General features: G+C 31.0%; 2 protein-coding genes across 6 annotated transcripts; both read left to right on the top strand.

Moving 5' to 3' along the window:
* Window positions 1–1,557: 1,557 nt before the first annotated feature.
* LOC111289272 (protein BONZAI 1-like) lies at window positions 1,558–7,946 on the top strand. 5 transcript variants are annotated; one of them, XM_022880175.2, is made up of 16 exons: window positions 1,558–1,861; window positions 2,147–2,194; window positions 3,122–3,270; window positions 3,361–3,409; window positions 3,736–3,792; window positions 3,983–4,171; window positions 4,268–4,402; window positions 4,715–4,776; window positions 4,856–4,958; window positions 5,043–5,157; window positions 6,440–6,516; window positions 6,590–6,727; window positions 6,813–6,977; window positions 7,252–7,365; window positions 7,494–7,590; window positions 7,693–7,946. In XM_022880175.2, the coding sequence occupies exons 1-16, from the start codon at window positions 1,718–1,720 to the stop codon at window positions 7,785–7,787; spliced, it is 1,737 nt and encodes a 578-aa protein (XP_022735910.2). In that variant the 5' UTR covers window positions 1,558–1,717; the 3' UTR covers window positions 7,788–7,946. The 5 variants fall into 5 exon arrangements, with proteins under 5 accessions (XP_022735910.2, XP_022735909.2, XP_022735912.2 ...); XM_022880174.2 differs by having other exon boundaries at window positions 3,983–4,402; XM_022880177.2 differs by lacking the exon at window positions 3,736–3,792.
* A 3,362-nt stretch (window positions 7,947–11,308) lies between these two features.
* Window positions 11,309–13,309, top strand: LOC111290393 (ethylene-responsive transcription factor ERF113-like). Its single transcript, XM_022881682.2, has 2 exons — window positions 11,309–11,696; window positions 12,606–13,309. Exons 1-2 carry the CDS (start codon window positions 11,552–11,554, stop codon window positions 13,187–13,189), a joined length of 729 nt encoding a protein of 242 aa, XP_022737417.2. The 5' UTR covers window positions 11,309–11,551; the 3' UTR covers window positions 13,190–13,309.
* The last annotated feature ends 4,923 nt before the right edge of the window (window positions 13,310–18,232 follow it).

Genomic DNA, 18,232 nt, shown 5'->3' on the forward strand with positions numbered 1-18,232 from the left:
GTTCCAATACTTTTATAAAGATCGAATTTATATTAATCAATTAAATTAAGTTTTAAAATTTATTTAATTTTAGGTATAGCATTTTATTTGGTTTTTAAATTATTATAATTATTTAAAGTGATATTTAAATTAAAAAAAATTTTAATCATGTACTTAAAACTTTAATTTCACTTGTGAAATTGTCAACTTTTTAACACCTTAAAAATTACGTTGACGTGGTATTTAGTTCTAATATAGATGATATATGATTATCATTCGATAATAATATAGTTGTTATGTGTTATTTTTAAAAAATAAAAAAATAAATTTTTTTATTTTATTTATTTATTTATTTTTTCAAATGGCATTTGATAATTACGTTTTAAATCATATGATAATTATATTTTATTTACATCAACATTTAAATATCATATCAATATTATTTCAACGATGTTAAGGAGTTGGATAATTTAATATACCAAAATGAAGTTTATGTACTTAATTAAATTTTTTTATTTAAGTATCATATTAAAAAAGTACAATAATTAATATTATCTCTTAATCTTACTACCAATACTTGAGAAACATTGGGTCCCAAATCCCACTTTCAACGTTGCAGCCATTGCCAATGACAAGTGCTTCTTTAATTGGCTAAAAGTTTTAAAGTTATACATAACGTTTACATGAAGAAAACTACATTTAGATTTTATGATTGCTTAATCACACTCCGTTGGTTTCAATTATGTCAACCTATTCTACCTTTCTTTCCTTCTTCTTCATATTCTTTTCCGTAAGTTTTAGTTTTATTGATGCTTTTATTATATTCCAATCTATCATATTACGTGACGTAAATTTGATTAAAATTTAAAAATATTAATAGCGTGTTTATTAATAAAATACTAAAATTTTAATTTTAATTATTAAAATTAAAAATTTGAGATTTCAAATATTAAAAGAAACAAAAAAAAATATACATTTATGTTCTTTCTAATATCGTAATCAGTGAAAAGAAAACTTCACCGTCAATAATTATGTGATGTTTTTAAAAGTGGATCAAATATTTTTTCTGTTTTATTTTTTTTATCTATATATATATTTTGAAATATTTCAAAAATATATATTTTTTATATCGAAAATTTTTATTTTTTATATTATAAAATTACTTTTAATTATTTTTATTTTTTGATATTAAAAATTATTTAATTTAATGAAAAAATTTATTTTAATATTTAATATATTAAAATTTAATTTTTTTAAAAAAATTGTGTGAAAATCAATCCCGTTTAAATGATTTGAGACGAAAAAAATATTAAAATTTTACAAACATCAAACGCCTTTTCGCTAAAATGAACTGAAATTGATTTGAAGTTACTTTATAACGATCCAAAACGCGCTTTGCATTAACGCGTTTTCCGTCGCTGATTGGATCTTGTAAACGGACATACGGACGCAGACTGACACACAAAAAAAAAAAACAAAACAAAACAAAAATGGAAAAGTGGGCCATTTCCTTACATTGTCGAACGAACTTGAGATGAAAGCTCACTATAAAATGATTTGAGGCTCCATAATTTTTTTATTTTCCATTTCTCAAAAAAAAAAAAAAAGGAAAAAAACTCCATCTCTCTCTCTCTCTCTCTTGAAATTTGTTTTGTTTTGTTTTTGTTTTTTGTTTTTGCTCATGCATATATATCGTTTACCGAATTGAAAAACAGAGACCGCGCGAGTATAGTTAGAGATGGGAAATTGCTGCTCGGACGTCGGCGGCGGTATGACTGCTGTGGGTGGAACCTCCCCCTCCGCCACCACTGGCAACCAAAACGACGCTGTCGACTTGTACTTGAAGTCTCGTGGTATCCACGGCCATTTCTCTCAGATCGAGGTTTTTTTTTTCCCTCTCTTCAGTTACTTTATAATGACTAAACTGCCTAGTTCTGGATGTTAATGAACGGAAGAATTTACTTCGTTACCGAGTAGATGATTGGCTAATCGATTCAACGCAGCTTTTTACGTCTTAATTTGATGGAAAATTATTTATCTGATTTAAAAATTAGGAATTTCTAGGTTTATTAGTGTTTAGATTTGAAATCTTTGATTTTGATCAGTGTTGACTACATAAGCTGGTTTCCGTTGCATTGACTCTTCTATGTGAAACAATGTTATGCAGTTATCATTTTCAGCTACAAGTTTGCGAGACCGGGATTTGTTCTCCAAGGTATGTAGTACGCAGATGAATATATGCAAAGACAGACCCTAGCTTATTTGCCCTACAAGCAATGATGTAGTTATGAAATTCAGGACCGTAATTTTGCATTACCAGATTTGACTTTGTTGTTGAAATTAAAGTTTCAGTAAAACCTAATTATGAAAAGTTCTAAGTGTAAGGGTGATGCGTGGTTGCATTAGTTGATAACTGCTATTGGAATTTGTGGAGGATCCTTCTGGTGTGGGGTGACCTAATGAATGATGCCTTTGAATAAGTGGAATTTGGGAAATAAGAATTCGGTGGTAGGAATTAGGAAGTTGAAGGTGAGAAGTCACACTGTGTGGTTAAATTGAAACTTAGATGCCATATAGATAGGTTAAATGGTGCATTTAAGCAACCAATGAAGGCATGCTAGCTCATCTTGTAGCGAATAAGGGATGATGTGTTCTTGTGTGAGTGGCTGTAAGAATTGTAGTGCGACAGAAGGATATGGCTCTTGCCAGGTTTCAAGGATAAAATATGTGAGGCACTCACATAATCTGAAGTACTTAAAAACTCCTTTATTAACCCCATATCCAAACTGCTAAAGTAAAGGCTCTTAAAAATTCTATGAATACGAGCTTAATGAATCCAAGAATCATGCACTCACTCTAGGGTTACTCCTATCATCTTGATTGAATCTTAGGTTGCAACATAATACTACAAGAAAAATTCTGAGGTAAGGACAGATCGGTAAATCTATCATAAATGAAAAGTATGCTTCTCTTTAGCTTTAGTTTGAATGCTCAGTGGGCTCTTAAAACCTTCAGTTGCAGTTCTTGTATCACCTAGTTATATTTATGTACCTTACTGCCACACATTATTCTTTGGTCACGAGAATTGTGCTTTTGTTGCAGAAAACTTAGCCTGATATCTCATAAGTTTTGTTTGCTTTAGAGTGATCCGATGCTGGTGGTTTATATAAAAGAAAGAGATGGAACAATTACCGAAGTATTTCGTACTGAAGTAGTTCTCAATTCATTGAATCCTACATGGATTGCAAAGTATACAATTACTTATCAATTTGAGGTTGTCCAAACCTTGTTGTAAGTTCTGGTCTTCCATTTTTTTATCAGCAAAATGATGATTTGATTTGTTTCATATCATTTAATTTGCTGGAATTTACTTGATCACAGGTTTCATGTCTTTGATGTTGATACTCAGTTTCACAATGTTGAAGTAAAGGTATATTTGAGTAATTCTGCCGTTTCTTGTTCCTCCCCCTCACTCTGCCTCCCTTTTTAAATAGTTTAATTTGCAAACTGACAAACTTGGAGGAAATATATATACTTTTTTTGTGATATATGATGTATTTATATTTGTTTTAGTTGTGTAGGATTTGTTTTTTCTGAAGTCATAGTTTATTACTATGCTTATTTACATTTCTGTTATTTGGAAATATGATTTGACTTTGTTAATGAACAAGATGTAGAACAATTTCTTCTCATGTCATTCTCACAATAGATAATACAAACATGAAATCTTTAATTGATGCTTTCACTTCTACACAGATGCTTAAGCTGGAGGAGCAGCAATCTCTTGGTGAGGCAAGTTGTGCATTATCAGAGGTATAGCATAAATATCCGAATGCAAAGATGTAATATAATGCAAATGAGCTGGAATGCCTTATGTTAGTTCAAAACACTTGGATTTAAAATAAAACTGAGGGATCTTTACCTGCTGTTTTGCTTTACTTCATTTAGTTAGTTTATAAATTCTGATATAGTTACTCATCAAATAATTGTTTCCATCTTACAGATTGTAACCAAACCAAACAGGTTGTTAATCTTAGATCTTGCCCGTAGAGAGGATTCTGTCTCATCAACACATTCCCAGCACCGTGGGAAGCTTACTGTGCATGCTGAGGAATGCTTTAGCTCAAAGACTACAGCAGAGATAACATTAAGGTGTTTAGATTTGGAATCTAAGGATCTCTTCTCAAAAAGTGTATGTACTTTTGATTTCATATTCTCTTACATTTTGTTCATACTTTTATCAGGAATATTAGTTATCTTTTGGTACACTTCTGAACTTGTCTTGCAGGACCCCTTTTTGGTCATATCAAAACTTGTGGAGAGTGGGATTTCTATTCCTGTATGTAAAACTGAAGTCATAAAGAATGATCTCAACCCAACATGGAAGCCAGTGTTTCTGAATCTTCAACATGTTGGAAGCAAGGTATAACTACTATTTCTTTGATTCCTTACATGGCAGTGCAAGTTTGGACTAATATTGACCTGGCCTTATGGGAAAACAACCATTTTCCTTTCCATCAGTTTGTTCATTCTTCGTGTTAGTAATCCTGAATTCCTGATGGTGCTCAAAAGTCAGAGCTCTTTAGCCAAGGAATTGGTTATTAGTACTGAGCTGTCTGCTCAACATGAGTAGATGGTTTCTTCATTGATGTTGAGCATTTGTTTATAAGTCAGCCTTTATCGATTTTGTTTCTTGCTTGCTTTCTGAAGTTTCATTCTCTAAATAAATTTGCAGGATAGTCCATTAGTTATAGAGTGCTTTAACTTCAACAGCAATGGCAAGCACGATCTGATTGGGTAATTGTAGATCTTATTTTCTTTTTCCTTTTTCCTTTGGATACTTGCTGATGTAGCTTCCTTTTGTGGGTTTTATCAGAAAAGTCCAGAAGACACTAGCAGATTTGGAAAAGCTTCATTTTGGAAGGGAAGGAGAAAATTTATTTTTGCCAACTTTGGTTGGGCAAGATTACTACAACAAGGTTTAACTATATGAACTGGAATTAATTGCGTAATGGATTTTTTTTACTTAGCTTTGTTTAATCAATTTGCTAACTTTGATGCAGATGTTAAAAAGCAAGCTTTTTGTGGACAAATTCTCTGAGACTGTCCAACATACCTTCCTGGATTACCTGGCTGGGGGTTTTGAACTGAACTTTATGGTGGCTATTGATTTCACTGGTACTTTCCTGTTTACTTCTAGACTTGACATAATTTTTCTTATGGACCTGTTTACTCTCTTTCTAACAATTTTTAGGAGGTTAAAGCATCAAGTCAGGTTGTCGGTCATGCCATGTATGGAATTCATTTTATTTGTCTTGGTCTTGCTTCATATTTGCATTTGAGTTACACCCATCTTATTAGTATGTCAACTTTTGATGCTGAAAGATTAATTTTTGATAATCTGTCACGCATACTTATATGCATGCCATGCACTTGGATACAGGACTCTCATTGCGTTCACTGCATCTTGCAACTTGGAGAATTTTACCATATTTATGTTAAAAATTTCACAGATCTTTTTCTGGCCTTTTTCATTGTGTCTTTGTTTTATTCCTTATTATAAGTTTTTATTATATGCTCAGTTGGAAGAGTGACTGGCATGTTCTTATTTTAGGAATTGTTCATTTCAACTCTTGTATCATCATCGCATCATTCTCGATGGGGATGGTGGCACTAGTGGTCTTTGTACTTTTAGCAATTGTTCAACTCAATCCTTGTATAATCATCACCATCATCATGAATAGTCCCTATAATCCATGTCATCTGAACAAGGCCTCAACACCTAATTTTCAAATTTCAGATTGATCTCACAGTTAATTGTTTTGATAATAAGCCATGTTTTTCTGTTTAAGTTTATATGAGATTGGAATGTGATATGGCTAATATTTGATAAATAGGAGTCCCACTGGCCTAATTACAGTGAGATACAAATGTTTTATTTACCTGAAGTACTTCTTGTTAAATATAGGCCCCACTAAAATTCGGCCAAATTGCAGTCCTTTATGTTAACTATTAGCCATGTCTCTTTTTCGGTCTTTTCTTATAAAGTTTAACAACAAAAGATAGCCCACATCTTCAATGAAGTTAATTGAGAGACCTATATGAACATTAAATCTGGACTAGGCTAAACTTTTTGGATTAAAAATAGTATAGTGAATTAAATAAACAATTTTTAAGAGTACAAAGATTATTACTGCTATTATCCCTTCTTGTTTCTCGCTGTTTCCTTTTCCCCCTAGTTTAACAAACTGTTCAGGATGAATCACCTCAAAATAGGTCTTTGGTTTTAATGATGCTGCAGTTCTGCATCTTAAGACCTTAGAACTTGCTTATATAAATCTGAAACTGTTAAAGGCCATATGAATAAATGTGGAAGGTATCATGCTGCATGTGCAATTTTGCAAAAGTACAATAGGTTATATATATTCTGACATTTTAATTCTTAATTCTGGTGTATCAGCTTCAAATGGAAATCCCCGCCTCCCTGATTCCTTGCATTACATTGATCCATCAGGACGGATGAATGCATACCAGAAAGTAAGAAATGGATTTCTTCAATAGTTTCCTTTTTTTCTGGGTACCCAAGAAAATCTCATCATCTTTTACCCAGGCAATCTACGAGGTTGGAGAGGTATTGCAGTTTTATGATGCAGATAAGCGCTTTCCTGCCTGGGGATTTGGAGCACGGCCCATTGATGGTCCAGTTTCTCATTGTTTCAACTTGAATGGAAGCAGTAGCAACTGTGAGGTGAGCAGTTCGATTTCAGTACCTTGTATGCTCTTATCTCTTACTCTTTGTGTCCTGATATTAACTAAATTTCATTATCTCTCAGGTTGAAGGAATCCGAGGAATTATGATGGCATATACCAGTGCCCTTTTTAATGTTTCTCTTGCAGGGCCAACACTATTTGGACATGTGATTAACAGAGCTGCACTAATTGCCAGCCAATCTCTTGCCGATGATGCTCAAAAATACTTCGTTTTGTTGATAATCACGGTAAGATGTAGAAAAGAAAGGGATGGCTTTTCCTACCAGCCAGCTGATGTTTATGTACACATTTGTGAACATATATGTCAACATTCATACCTTTTTATTTTACTTTTAGTGGGTCTTTTTCTGGATTTCTCATTTTTAGGGACACATATCGTACTAATGTACCTAAATTAAAAATTATATCCTTTCTCATAACAATAGGTCTTCTATTCTTTAATAGAAAAGGGTTACTTATTCTTGCACTGCTTCTAATAGTTGTTAATATATATTGCTTTAGGATGGGGTAGTAACTGATCTCCAGGAAACCAAAGATGCCCTCGTAAAAGCATCAGATCTCCCATTGTCAATCCTCATTGTTGGAGTTGGAGGAGCCGACTTCAAAGAAATGGAGGTATTTATTACTTATACCCTCTTATATATCCATTTGAGGGAGAAGGATCTCTTCTAAGTCATTCTTTTTGTTGCTGGTACTTGACTTGAAGATTCAACCGGTTTATCTTGTAATGAAATCTTTTACAGATTTTAGATGCAGACAAGGGGGAAAGACTTGAAAGCTCAACCGGACGTGTTGCTTCACGTGATATTGTTCAGTTCGTTCCATTTAGGGATGTACAGAGTAAGCCTATCTACTCGCTACGATGGTATTATGTGAAAGAAGATTAAAATAATTCGGAAAGGAGTCGTAGTTTTGGATATAACAATCCTTTTCACCTTGCAGGCGGAGAGATTTCTATCGTTCAAGCGCTCCTAGCAGAATTGCCAACACAATTTTTAACCTACATGCGAAGCAGAGATATTAAACCAAGCACTTGATTTTATAAAGCATTGTACATGTCAAAATTATTCTGTTTTTCGTTTTCACGTCGAGAATGCCTCTTGTCAATGCCACAATGGTTGTATCCAAGTCGTGCATCATGTCTCTTCGGAGACAACAGAACAGATAGATATATTCCATTATCACGTTGGATTGAAGATTGATCCAGGTACCATTGCTGACTGTCCTACTGGCTTTGTTCAGCGGACAGCATATTCTTTGTCATCTCCAGTGTCGACAATGGGTCCTTGCCCCCACCAAAATCCTTTAAAAACATTTTGGTAGCAATTATGTAACTATTACAAGTTGAAGCTAAGTTTTAATGTTGCATATCTACCTAATAATAAAGAAAATTTTTAAAAATTAAAATTTCTCCACGGGGCTGGGTGTAAAAGAATCATCAAGAATCAGTTGTAGACTAATATGAACAACATTTATTTTCAGTTTCCTCTTGAAGACCTTTTCCCCCTTTCTGGGGTCACGCGAACATATGCAGACATTTGGTGTGTTTATCAATGAGACTAATTGCCGGACCCATATGGCCGAATGTTTTGAAATTCTGTCTTCAACGGTTAGTTGATGAGCAAGTGTCATTTTGACCTTCATAGCAAAATTGACAAGAGAAGGATAACAGCCCCCTCTTAGATGTTAGAAATTCAAAAATTTCATTTCCTTTTTTTTTTTTTGTGTGTTTTAAGGTTAATAATTCGACAGTCAATCTAATCCAATTGGTATATATTTAACTTGTTAAAACTTCCATTTGAGGTCAATATCAACGGTACCTTTACCCATTTAACAGCTAACAAAGTAATCTGAGCCAAAAAAATAGTGAAAAAAAATAAGAATCGAGATTTGGATTTTATCGTACATTTAATATAGTGTAGTTGATCTTTTCATATCACCAATTAAATATAAATATAAACTCTAACAAAATTCATTCAACATAAATTTTTTAGAATTTTTTTAATCGTAATAATAATAATAATTATTATTATTTTTAATTTCTCTTAAACCAATTTCATGGCATTAGAAAACGTATTTGAACTTCGAAGAGTAGACTTTGACGATGGAGTGGGCCTGAAATGTGTGTTAGTGTTTCTTTGTTTAGTTGGGCTTAATAGCAGAAAACAAATTCCACACGATTGTCTTAACCCTGTTTTTCAACTTCCAAGTCAACACCTGGTCCCCCTCATTTCGAGGGACCATGATTTTTAACGTGATTCGTTAACCAATCATACAGAAGGGGTACGTTTTTCTATAACTCAAAATTTAGAGCTTACGATTCTTTTCGAAGAATGAAATTTAAGAAATAAATGTGGACTCTCTTGTTATAACATATATTAACAAGAAATCATCAATGAGATTGATTAAATTGATAAAAATTAAACATTTAATTTATAAATTTTAAATTTAATTCTTGTCGTTAGTAATTTTTTTTATGAGCGATTTATAAATTTAATGTAATAATTTTGAGATAAATGAGATGAAATTTATGAAATAAACATGAGTCTTTTATTATGAAATATACTAAGAAGAAATCGTTAATATAATTAATTAAATTGATAAAAATTAAATATTTAATTTGTAAAATTTAAATTCAATTTTCGTTATTAATATTTTTTTAAAAATTATTTATAAATACAATGCAAGTCTCCATTGAAATCAACGATATGTCTTATCCCGGAAATGAAGTAGGCTCCCTAATCTAAACTTTTAAATACCAATATTAAGAAGAAATTTACAAAATGGGTTTTAGTCAAGAAATATAACATTAATTAGAAGACGATAGTGACTCTTATCAGCCATCTAGCACCCCAACCACTTCCAAAATCAAAGCTTTTGTTCACAATAATGGGCCTTACGGTTCCATATTTATTGGTTTTCATTCAAGTCAAGTGTCTGAACAACCAAATTTTCATTTGAGTTGACCAACAAGTGGGGCATTTGACAGACCTTAAAGGGTGGGTTAAATAAAGTAATATATAGATCATAGTTTTGTCTATAAAAATTTTAATAGCAAATGTAAAAACTTGATTCTTTCATTGTTAGAGAGAACTGTGTTGGTTTGAAAAGAATTCAAAGTTCCATTACTTTTGCCTTCTAGAATCGTCAAAGAGTAAGGTTACACCTACACGCCATCAATTTAAAATTTTATATTATTATTTTTTTCATTTTATCTCTTTTAATTGTTCCTAAGAGTTCAACTAATCTATGGCTTAATTCAATTAATATATGTAATTATTTTTCAAAAATAAGATTTAAATTTTAATATCTGTAATAATTTTTTTATTTTAAATTATTGTTTCTTTTATATATAAATATTTCAATAAGTGAAACCCTTTATCTAATTCAATTTTTTTTTCTTTTTTTCGTTTTTCAGATTCAAATATGAGATTGAAAATCTTAAATTCCTTCATTCTTTTTGAGCTACAACCCTAAACCATTAATATGAGTTTATCTAATCACTTTGATTAATCCTGCTATATATAGGTTGGGTGACTCTATAGTTTATGCATTTACACCTATATTAATATTTATATTCTGTTTACTTATAAAACACTTAATTAAGAACTTCATTGTTGATTGAGGGAAGTGATGCATGGTTCTTTAAGTAAAAAGTAATTAGGCCCCTAACTCTCTCATTAAGTTTAAATCCCACTAATGTACTCTCTCATTTAGAAATTGTCTTTCAAAGTTCCTTTTTTTTGTGTGTGTGTGCGTGTATATATAATTAATTGCATGTGTTATGAGAGAGGAAAAAAAATCCATGTAGATATCTATCAAAGAATTAATGTGTTATGTATGTATGTATGTATGTATGTATGTGTATATATATACATATGTATGTATGTGTGTGTATATATACAAATGTATTTATGTATATGTGTATGTGTATATATATATATATATATATACATATGTATGTATGTATGTATGGTTAAACTTAAAAAATTCTAGCTTGCTTTAGTGAAGAAGATGCCACAACTATAGGTTACAATGTGGTCATTAACGAAGCTATTTTATGCACTTACATACATAAAACAAGTCTAAAGGTCTTTCTTCTTACATATTTAGAGGATTGACATGCATTTATATTTATTGTTTGATATATTTTTATATTTTCTAGGTGGTTGGACAAAAAAAAAAATTCTAATACATTATCAGTGAAAATTTTAAATTTTATCGTCGAAATAAAAAAAATTCATATATTCTATTAGATATATTTTAAAAAATTAATAAATAATATAATACCAATTTTATACTTTGTCATGTACTGAACTGTTGACAATGATAGTTTTATAATTTTATTTTATAAAAAATTATAAAAAAAAAGAAAAAAGGTCTAAAAATTAAACTGGGATGGATAGGGGGTTTCAACATTTTCAGCTATCTTCATACCTTGTTCACACTTCTGTTAAAGCACATATAAGTCCTTATCTACACCACAAATTTTCCTTTCTCCACTCTTCACATCTACCCGCTGCCTCATATTTTCCTTCTTTTTCCCAGCATTTTTCCTGTTAATTTCAGTTTCGAATTAATTTTCTTAACTTCCATGTTTAATATTGCTTTGGTTAGGCTGAGAAAACTATATGTTCTTCGCTTTGTTGCTGTTGCATGATACATAAAGGGGGAGCCCTCAAAGATTTATAAAGTGGATCGAAGACAAGGGAAGAGGCCACTTCCATCCGATGAAGCGGAAGAGAAAGAGGAAGAAGCTGACCATATCTTTCCTGTCTACTCAGCTAGGTCTCAACAAGACATGAACGCTATGGTTCAAGCCCTAGCTCAAGTTATTGGAAACAACAACAATAACCCACTTCTTCAACTTCATGACCATCATCAAAACCCAACTCATCAAGTACAAAACCAATCTCATGATCAACAAGCTCAAGCTCAAGATCAAGGTATATATATATATATTTTGGGGTTTTTTTTTTTAACCATTTGGGTCTCTCTTAATTATTAAAGCTTTTCTTTTGGCAATTATATATTGTTTTGATTTATATTTTTCTTCATAAAAAACAACAAGGACTAATGATTGAGAAGGATATCATATGATTGCATGTATTCCTTTTTTTTTTTTTTTTTTAAGGATGTTTGCATGCGTTCTAAAAGGTATTCTCTTTCACTTCCAAAGTTCCACAATATATTTATTTCTTGCTTTGTTTTTATTTTTAATTTTTTTTCCTTCCAAACCAAGATTTAGAAATTATGAATGTTAATTTGTGCCCACGAATTTAAAGATGATAAAGTCTAAATACTATAGATTCACTTCTACCACAATTTGTGGGATTTTATGTTGTAAATTAACTTATATATATTAGCCCATTAATGCTTACTTAAGCTCCCTCCCTTACTCTAACAAAAAATTCCTATAATTTCAGCATTTTCAATGACATTATATATATAGTTAATATTTAAAGAAATATTAATTTTACAAAGGAAGCTATAGGAATAAGGGAAGAAATTGTAAGTGTTCTTAGTGTTGAAATTCAAGTTTAAATGCCCATAAATCACTGTAGAAATTAATTGAGCTAACCTTTGGATTTATATAATTAAAAAAACGTTTTGAATATGATATGTCATTGCCCTTTTGAACTCTTCCTTTTTCCCTTTGCGGCCTGGTTGGCTGAAGATTTCAGATTAGAGTCGTTGTTGGTGTTCTAACTTAGCATATTATCTTTTCTTTTTCCATGTAAATGCGTGAATTTGAAGTTATTCTTTGATTTTTTTTATTACAAACAAAAAAAGAAAAAGAAAAGCAAAAGTTATCGTCTGATTGATATTAACCTTTTTTTTTTTTTTGTGGGAAGGAAATGTGAGGAGAAGACACTATAGAGGAGTAAGGCAAAGGCCATGGGGGAAATGGGCAGCTGAAATAAGAGATCCAAAGAAGGCTGCTCGGGTTTGGCTTGGCACGTTTGAAACAGCTGAAGCAGCTGCCTTAGCTTATGATGAAGCAGCTCTTAGGTTTAAAGGAAGCAAAGCAAAGCTTAACTTCCCGGAAAGGGTTCAAGGAAGATCCGAATCAGGTTATCTAACAACTCGCCGAGAAGTGGAAAGAGCGGCGCCGCCCACACTACCTCCTCCTCCACTTCCTTTTCAACCAACATATCCCAATCTTTCTCATTACGCGCAGCTTCTTAGGGGAGGATCAGGCAATGCTTTAAACTATCCTTTGCCAGCTGCTGCCTATGGGGCACCAGCCAGGCCAGCTTTTACTTCACACACTACTCTATCTTCATCTTCATCTTCATCTTCTACAACGTTAACATCTCAACAACAACAAGAAGAAGAGTACTTCGGTGGATTTTCTCTGCAGTTCGGTGGTTCATCTCCAAGTTCAGATCCTCCTAAGAATAGGAGAGATTATGATTATTACTATTCCAAAGAATAGGTAATCGACATGTTTGCTTTGGTTTTTTTTAACCAAAGACAGAACACATCATTTGATGCATGTTTTGGGTTTTTCTTTTTGATTGCATTTCTTTTCCTTAATGCTTGTTTAAAACCCTCATCAACTTTTTGTGTTCAAGTTTTTTGGTAATTCAAGAACGTTCGTTTGATCAAATTTACAGGTGTTTCCAGTTATATTATTCATGCATGTTCTAAGTTTTCCAAAATCCCAACCTCTTTAAAAAGATAAAAAGGGAAATAACACGAGCTACGTTAATTAGAATTTAGACAAAAATGTAGTGAAAATAGGAAGAGCAGTGCATTAGCTTTAGTTTCTTCACATGCAAGAAATCTTTAGGGATACACATATTCTTGTGGCCAAACTATGTTTAGTGAGATCATCGCTCATGTAAACAAATTAGGGTTTAAAATTCAATTACTATATATATATATATATATATATATGAAGAATAAATTAGAGAGTAGAGATTCCTTACGCATTGGCTCATGTAATCTCTTTATAAAATGTCAATCCACTAAATTTAATATTTAAATTTCGATACTTGAAATGTGACTTTTTTTATAAAAAATTATAAACTAAAGAGTAGATAGTACTTCCTTCCGCATTCAAATTAATTGAATTATAATACTTGCTTTTAAAAGTTTGGCATTGCTTTGGTGTTCCCTTATCTGAAACATTAGAGAGGTAGGTTTACGAATTATATATAGATAAAAAAAATAAAGATGATCAGCTAGGGTTCCAAGTACCTAGTATATCTTTTTTTTTTTTTTTATTTCAAAGGGGTAGAACTCTACAACAATAGAGAGGGGAGAGGTTGGGCTCGAATCCTAGCCTTATATCTTCTTAAGGCTTGATAAAAAATTAGGCTAAGAAGCTGAAGACAAGTACTTAGTATATTAACTCCTATTAAGTACATCTAACAAGATATCAAATGTAAGGGATGATAGAAGATTATCTTATATTATGTTATATTACATGTATAAAGAAAGAAGCAAGCATGCAAAAAATTACTATAAATGAGAAGGATAAATAATAGTATATAGTAAAAGCCATACTTTAATGGTACGATGATGATTTTGGCAAAAGAAACTGGTATGAAGATGAGATTATGTTGAAGTCTAAGGAACAATTTTATGAAGATCTTTGAGATAGAAAATCTGGTTTTATCTTGATTGTTCATGCAGTAATTTTAAGGGGTGATACCTAATAGATTTAGAATTGAAATTTTTACACAATCAATCCTTTTTTTAGGTTGCGGTATCTTTTATATAAAAAAAAATTAAATTTTTTTTATGCAAAATTAGAGTATATATCATGGGGAAAACTTATGTGAAGTTTTTAGGTGAAATTTGTAAATTTTTAAAACAAATTATTTAATAAAAATTTTAATAAAAATAAAAATTGATAGATTAATGAAGTTCAATGAAAAGTAAAGATGATAACAGTTCAATTTGGATCGAATTTAATTTGATTTTTTTAGATATTATATAATATTATGAAAATTTAAAATCTAATATGAACTTTTATTAGATCCGAATTGAACCAAATTAAATTTTATCGGTTTGATTTGGTTTATCAACTTTTAAATTTTTAATTTTATTTTAATATATTTAAGTAGATTTTGATATATAAAAACTAATAAAAATATATAATTCGATTAGGTTTTTTTCGATTTTATATTTTTTGATCTAACTCTAATATATATATTTAATATCCGTACTTGATTTGAATCGAATAAAAAAAATTGATTTGAACGAACCGAATATTATGGTTTTGAATTAATTTTTTTATTTTTTTTCACTTATAATGAGAAAATCAATAACATATAAAAAATATTTATTAAAAATGTCATTTGTCATTAAATTTATTAATTTTATTTAATGATAAAAATTTTATCAAAATTTTTACTAAAAATACTTTTCTAAAAGATAATCAAAATTTATTAAAATCTTTTTAAAATTTACATATTTGATCTAGAAAATAAGAGTTTTTAATCTATCACTTTTAATTTTTATTTAATCTATTTTAATAAAAAATTTTATGAACTTAACCTCACGTAAATCTTTCTCGCACACCATATAGGCAAAGGGTTTTTTTTTTTTTTTTTTTGCCAATTTTAAGTATAAGGGATGAATGAGGCTACAAAGGTGGAGATTTTGAGCTGATATTTTATTAAATCAGAAAGGGCTAGAAATCGTCAAACTATGAAATGCATTTAAAAGTGTGTAGGTCACACAATTCGGCCGAGATTGAAATCGGTGTACAAAGTAGCTGTGGGCTTAGGATGGTTCGATCAACACGGTTTCGGGCGGCGACCTTACCTGCTAAGAAAGTTTCAGTCCCGACAAATAGTGTCCTATATACCTTGTCAAAATCAATTACATTTTCTTAAGGAATTAATATTTCAATGAATTTGACTACATATATCTCATTACCCACAATCACTCTAAATGTGATCTCATTTCCAATCTTGACAATTATAGAAAGTGAAATTTCTGTAATTTTTTTAATAAAAAAATCATAACTTAAAAATAAAAATAAAAATTATAAGTATGAAAATTTGAATGTTAATTTGTCATAACTGAAAATACAATTTTTTTTTTATATAAAAAGTGTTTGGAGGTATTGGACCCATGCAATGCCACGAGTAATCCCATGATATAAGTTTGCAAATAAAATTTTAAATTTTGTCAAAATTGTGATATTTTAATTTCATATCGAGATATTTTAAAAATCTATTATAATATATAAATAAAGGGTTAAAGTCAAACTTGTAAAATATTTTTTATAAAATCTTTAAATTAAAATAAATAATATCTCATAAATTAAATACGAATTTTTATAAAAATAAAACTAAAGCTTGAATATGATTAAGTCAGTTATTATGAGTTTATATATATATATATATATATTTTTTTTTTTCCATTTTCCATCTTAATTATTATGGAATATTTTTTGGCATTTTGGCACCGTCCTTTTGAAAAAGGGGAAATAAGTTATGGACAGAAACCTAACAATATTATTCTCCCAATATGTATTTCACATTCTTAATTTTATATATATTTCTTTTCCAGTTGAAACTAACATCCAAAAGGTGAAATATTAGTGGGCTGAATCATTAGGACAATATGTCTTCACTTTACTTCCAAGGAATACTAATTCAAAAGAAAAGCATCATTTCAACAAAACAATAATTATTTGCAACATCTCCCCCTCCACATGAGAATTTAGAAAATTAAGGAAAGTTTACCGACTATATTCTAATAAAAATATATATGTTATTTTGAAATCCGAAGCTTCAAGATAAAAAATAAGAAATTAAAAGTGTTAAGAATCGAACTTCAATTTTATAACGAAATATTTAAATTAAATTATAGATGCTTTCAAATTTCAAGATAACATTTTTTTGAGGCGAAATTTCTTTCAAGGTAACAAAAACATGAACAAGAGCAGGAATAATTGACATTTGAAGACCTTGTTTTACTGGCTATTGGTATAAAACAAGAATAAACTAAAAGAATTAAGGTGTTATAAGGCATAAGCCAATGGTTAAATGAGATTCCAATGAGCCAGGTGAAGTGAGCAGCAAAGACTGAGCAGTGACCGGGTATCCCACTCTCCACGGCGCAATTGCGCGTGAGGGCAGAGCTGAGAAAGAAACAAGAGCAAAATCAACTTGATGAATGATGACTCGTGCCACCGCTGCGCCACTCATAGCCGAATTCTCGAGTCTTGCTGTCGGATTTTCCTGTCAAACTTTGCGGCAATTGCTTCATATTCCTGCGTATGATTTATTCTTTGTTTTGCTCGTTGACTTAACATCCAATTGCAATACAAGTCTACATCTACATTAAGCTCCTTTCATATGTATATATATATATATATATATATATATATGTATATGTATGTATGTATATAATTTGAAGTAACATATTCTGAACTCATTTTTTAAATTGAAAAAGCCAAGCTACTCTGGTTTACCACAGAAAAATACCCACATCAAGCTTTTGACTAATTATTAAATTTGATTTGATATTTTGTCTTTTTAAATTAGAGGGCAATTTTGTTTGAGAAAAAGTTAATGAATTATTAAACATGAATGTTTTTTTTTTTTTTGGTGAGCAAATTCTCAGATTTTTACACTACTTTACAAGTTACAAGTAACTTTCAGTAATTTCCAAAGTGGGATCATATGCATGTGTAGACAATTGATTCTAGAAACATTGAAATACTGATCACTCAGGTCTACCAATGGAAACATGTAATATATATGCAGCTATTGATTAACAAATCCATGTCATCATGTTCTCACCAGGGCATCATGATAACTTTTGTCACTTTTGTTGTCAGGCGACGCGTGTCTGAAAATGTTTTGGTGTATCCATCTTTACCAGAAAGTCCTAGGCAAATGTCATCGTCTACCAGCCAGCGCTCCAAGGGAAACCAAAATTCATGTCCAAAACCAGAATTTAAATCATCAAGGATAAACTTTAAGAGTTTCTCTGCAGGATCAAGTTCCAAAACCCCAGTCTGGTCGTTGACGATTTTGTGGATTGACCAGACTTGGCACCTACTGGGAATAATAGATTAGAAATATATGTTATATGAATATGAAGATGGAGGCCTTCCCAGGTCGGGAAGGTTTGGGTGTGGAAAGGTTTGAAGTGTAAGGGCGTTTATAGAGGAGTTAACTCAAAATAACCAATTTTAAAATTAATGATGTGTTCGTCTCTTAACAAAAAAATCATGTTTTTAAGTGTGTTATGTACAGCTCCACCGAGGCACCCTCAAGGACTCACCAAAGATGGCATGTCGAGATTTTCCCGATAAGTGGGTTTGAACCTCCATCTAGCGTGAAGCAAACCTTCCCAAGTCGAAAAGTTTATAAGAGATTCTGCATTAACCAAAAAAGATGGAAGAAAAGAAATGACCCCATCCAGACCTAACCGAACAATAAACATATTGGTGCAAAGTTACCTTTGTCCCTGACTTCCTGGAAACAAAGCATTCTTGTTCCCCTTC

Source organism: Durio zibethinus, chromosome 11 (assembly GCF_047325235.1).
Source record: "Durio zibethinus cultivar Kanyao isolate XHJ-2024 chromosome 11, ASM4732523v1, whole genome shotgun sequence".
Lineage (NCBI taxonomy): Eukaryota > Viridiplantae > Streptophyta > Magnoliopsida > Malvales > Malvaceae > Durio > Durio zibethinus.

What these genes read in the sequence shown, in the direction of transcription:
- LOC111289272 (XM_022880174.2), top strand. Translation starts at nt 1,718, where the DNA reads ATGGGAAATTGCTGCTCGGACGTCGGCGGCGGTATGACTGCTGTGGGT. An exon ending in ACCGGGATTTGTTCTCCAAG is followed by an intron (nt 2,195 to 3,121) that starts GTATGTAGTACG and finishes TGTTTGCTTTAG; the next exon opens with AGTGATCCGATGCTGGTGGT. An exon ending in GGATGAATGCATACCAGAAA is followed by an intron (nt 6,517 to 6,589) that starts GTAAGAAATGGA and finishes TCTTTTACCCAG; the next exon opens with GCAATCTACGAGGTTGGAGA.
- LOC111290393 (XM_022881682.2), top strand. Translation starts at nt 11,552, where the DNA reads ATGAACGCTATGGTTCAAGCCCTAGCTCAAGTTATTGGAAACAACAAC. An exon ending in AGCTCAAGCTCAAGATCAAG is followed by an intron (nt 11,697 to 12,605) that starts GTATATATATAT and finishes TTTTGTGGGAAG; the next exon opens with GAAATGTGAGGAGAAGACAC.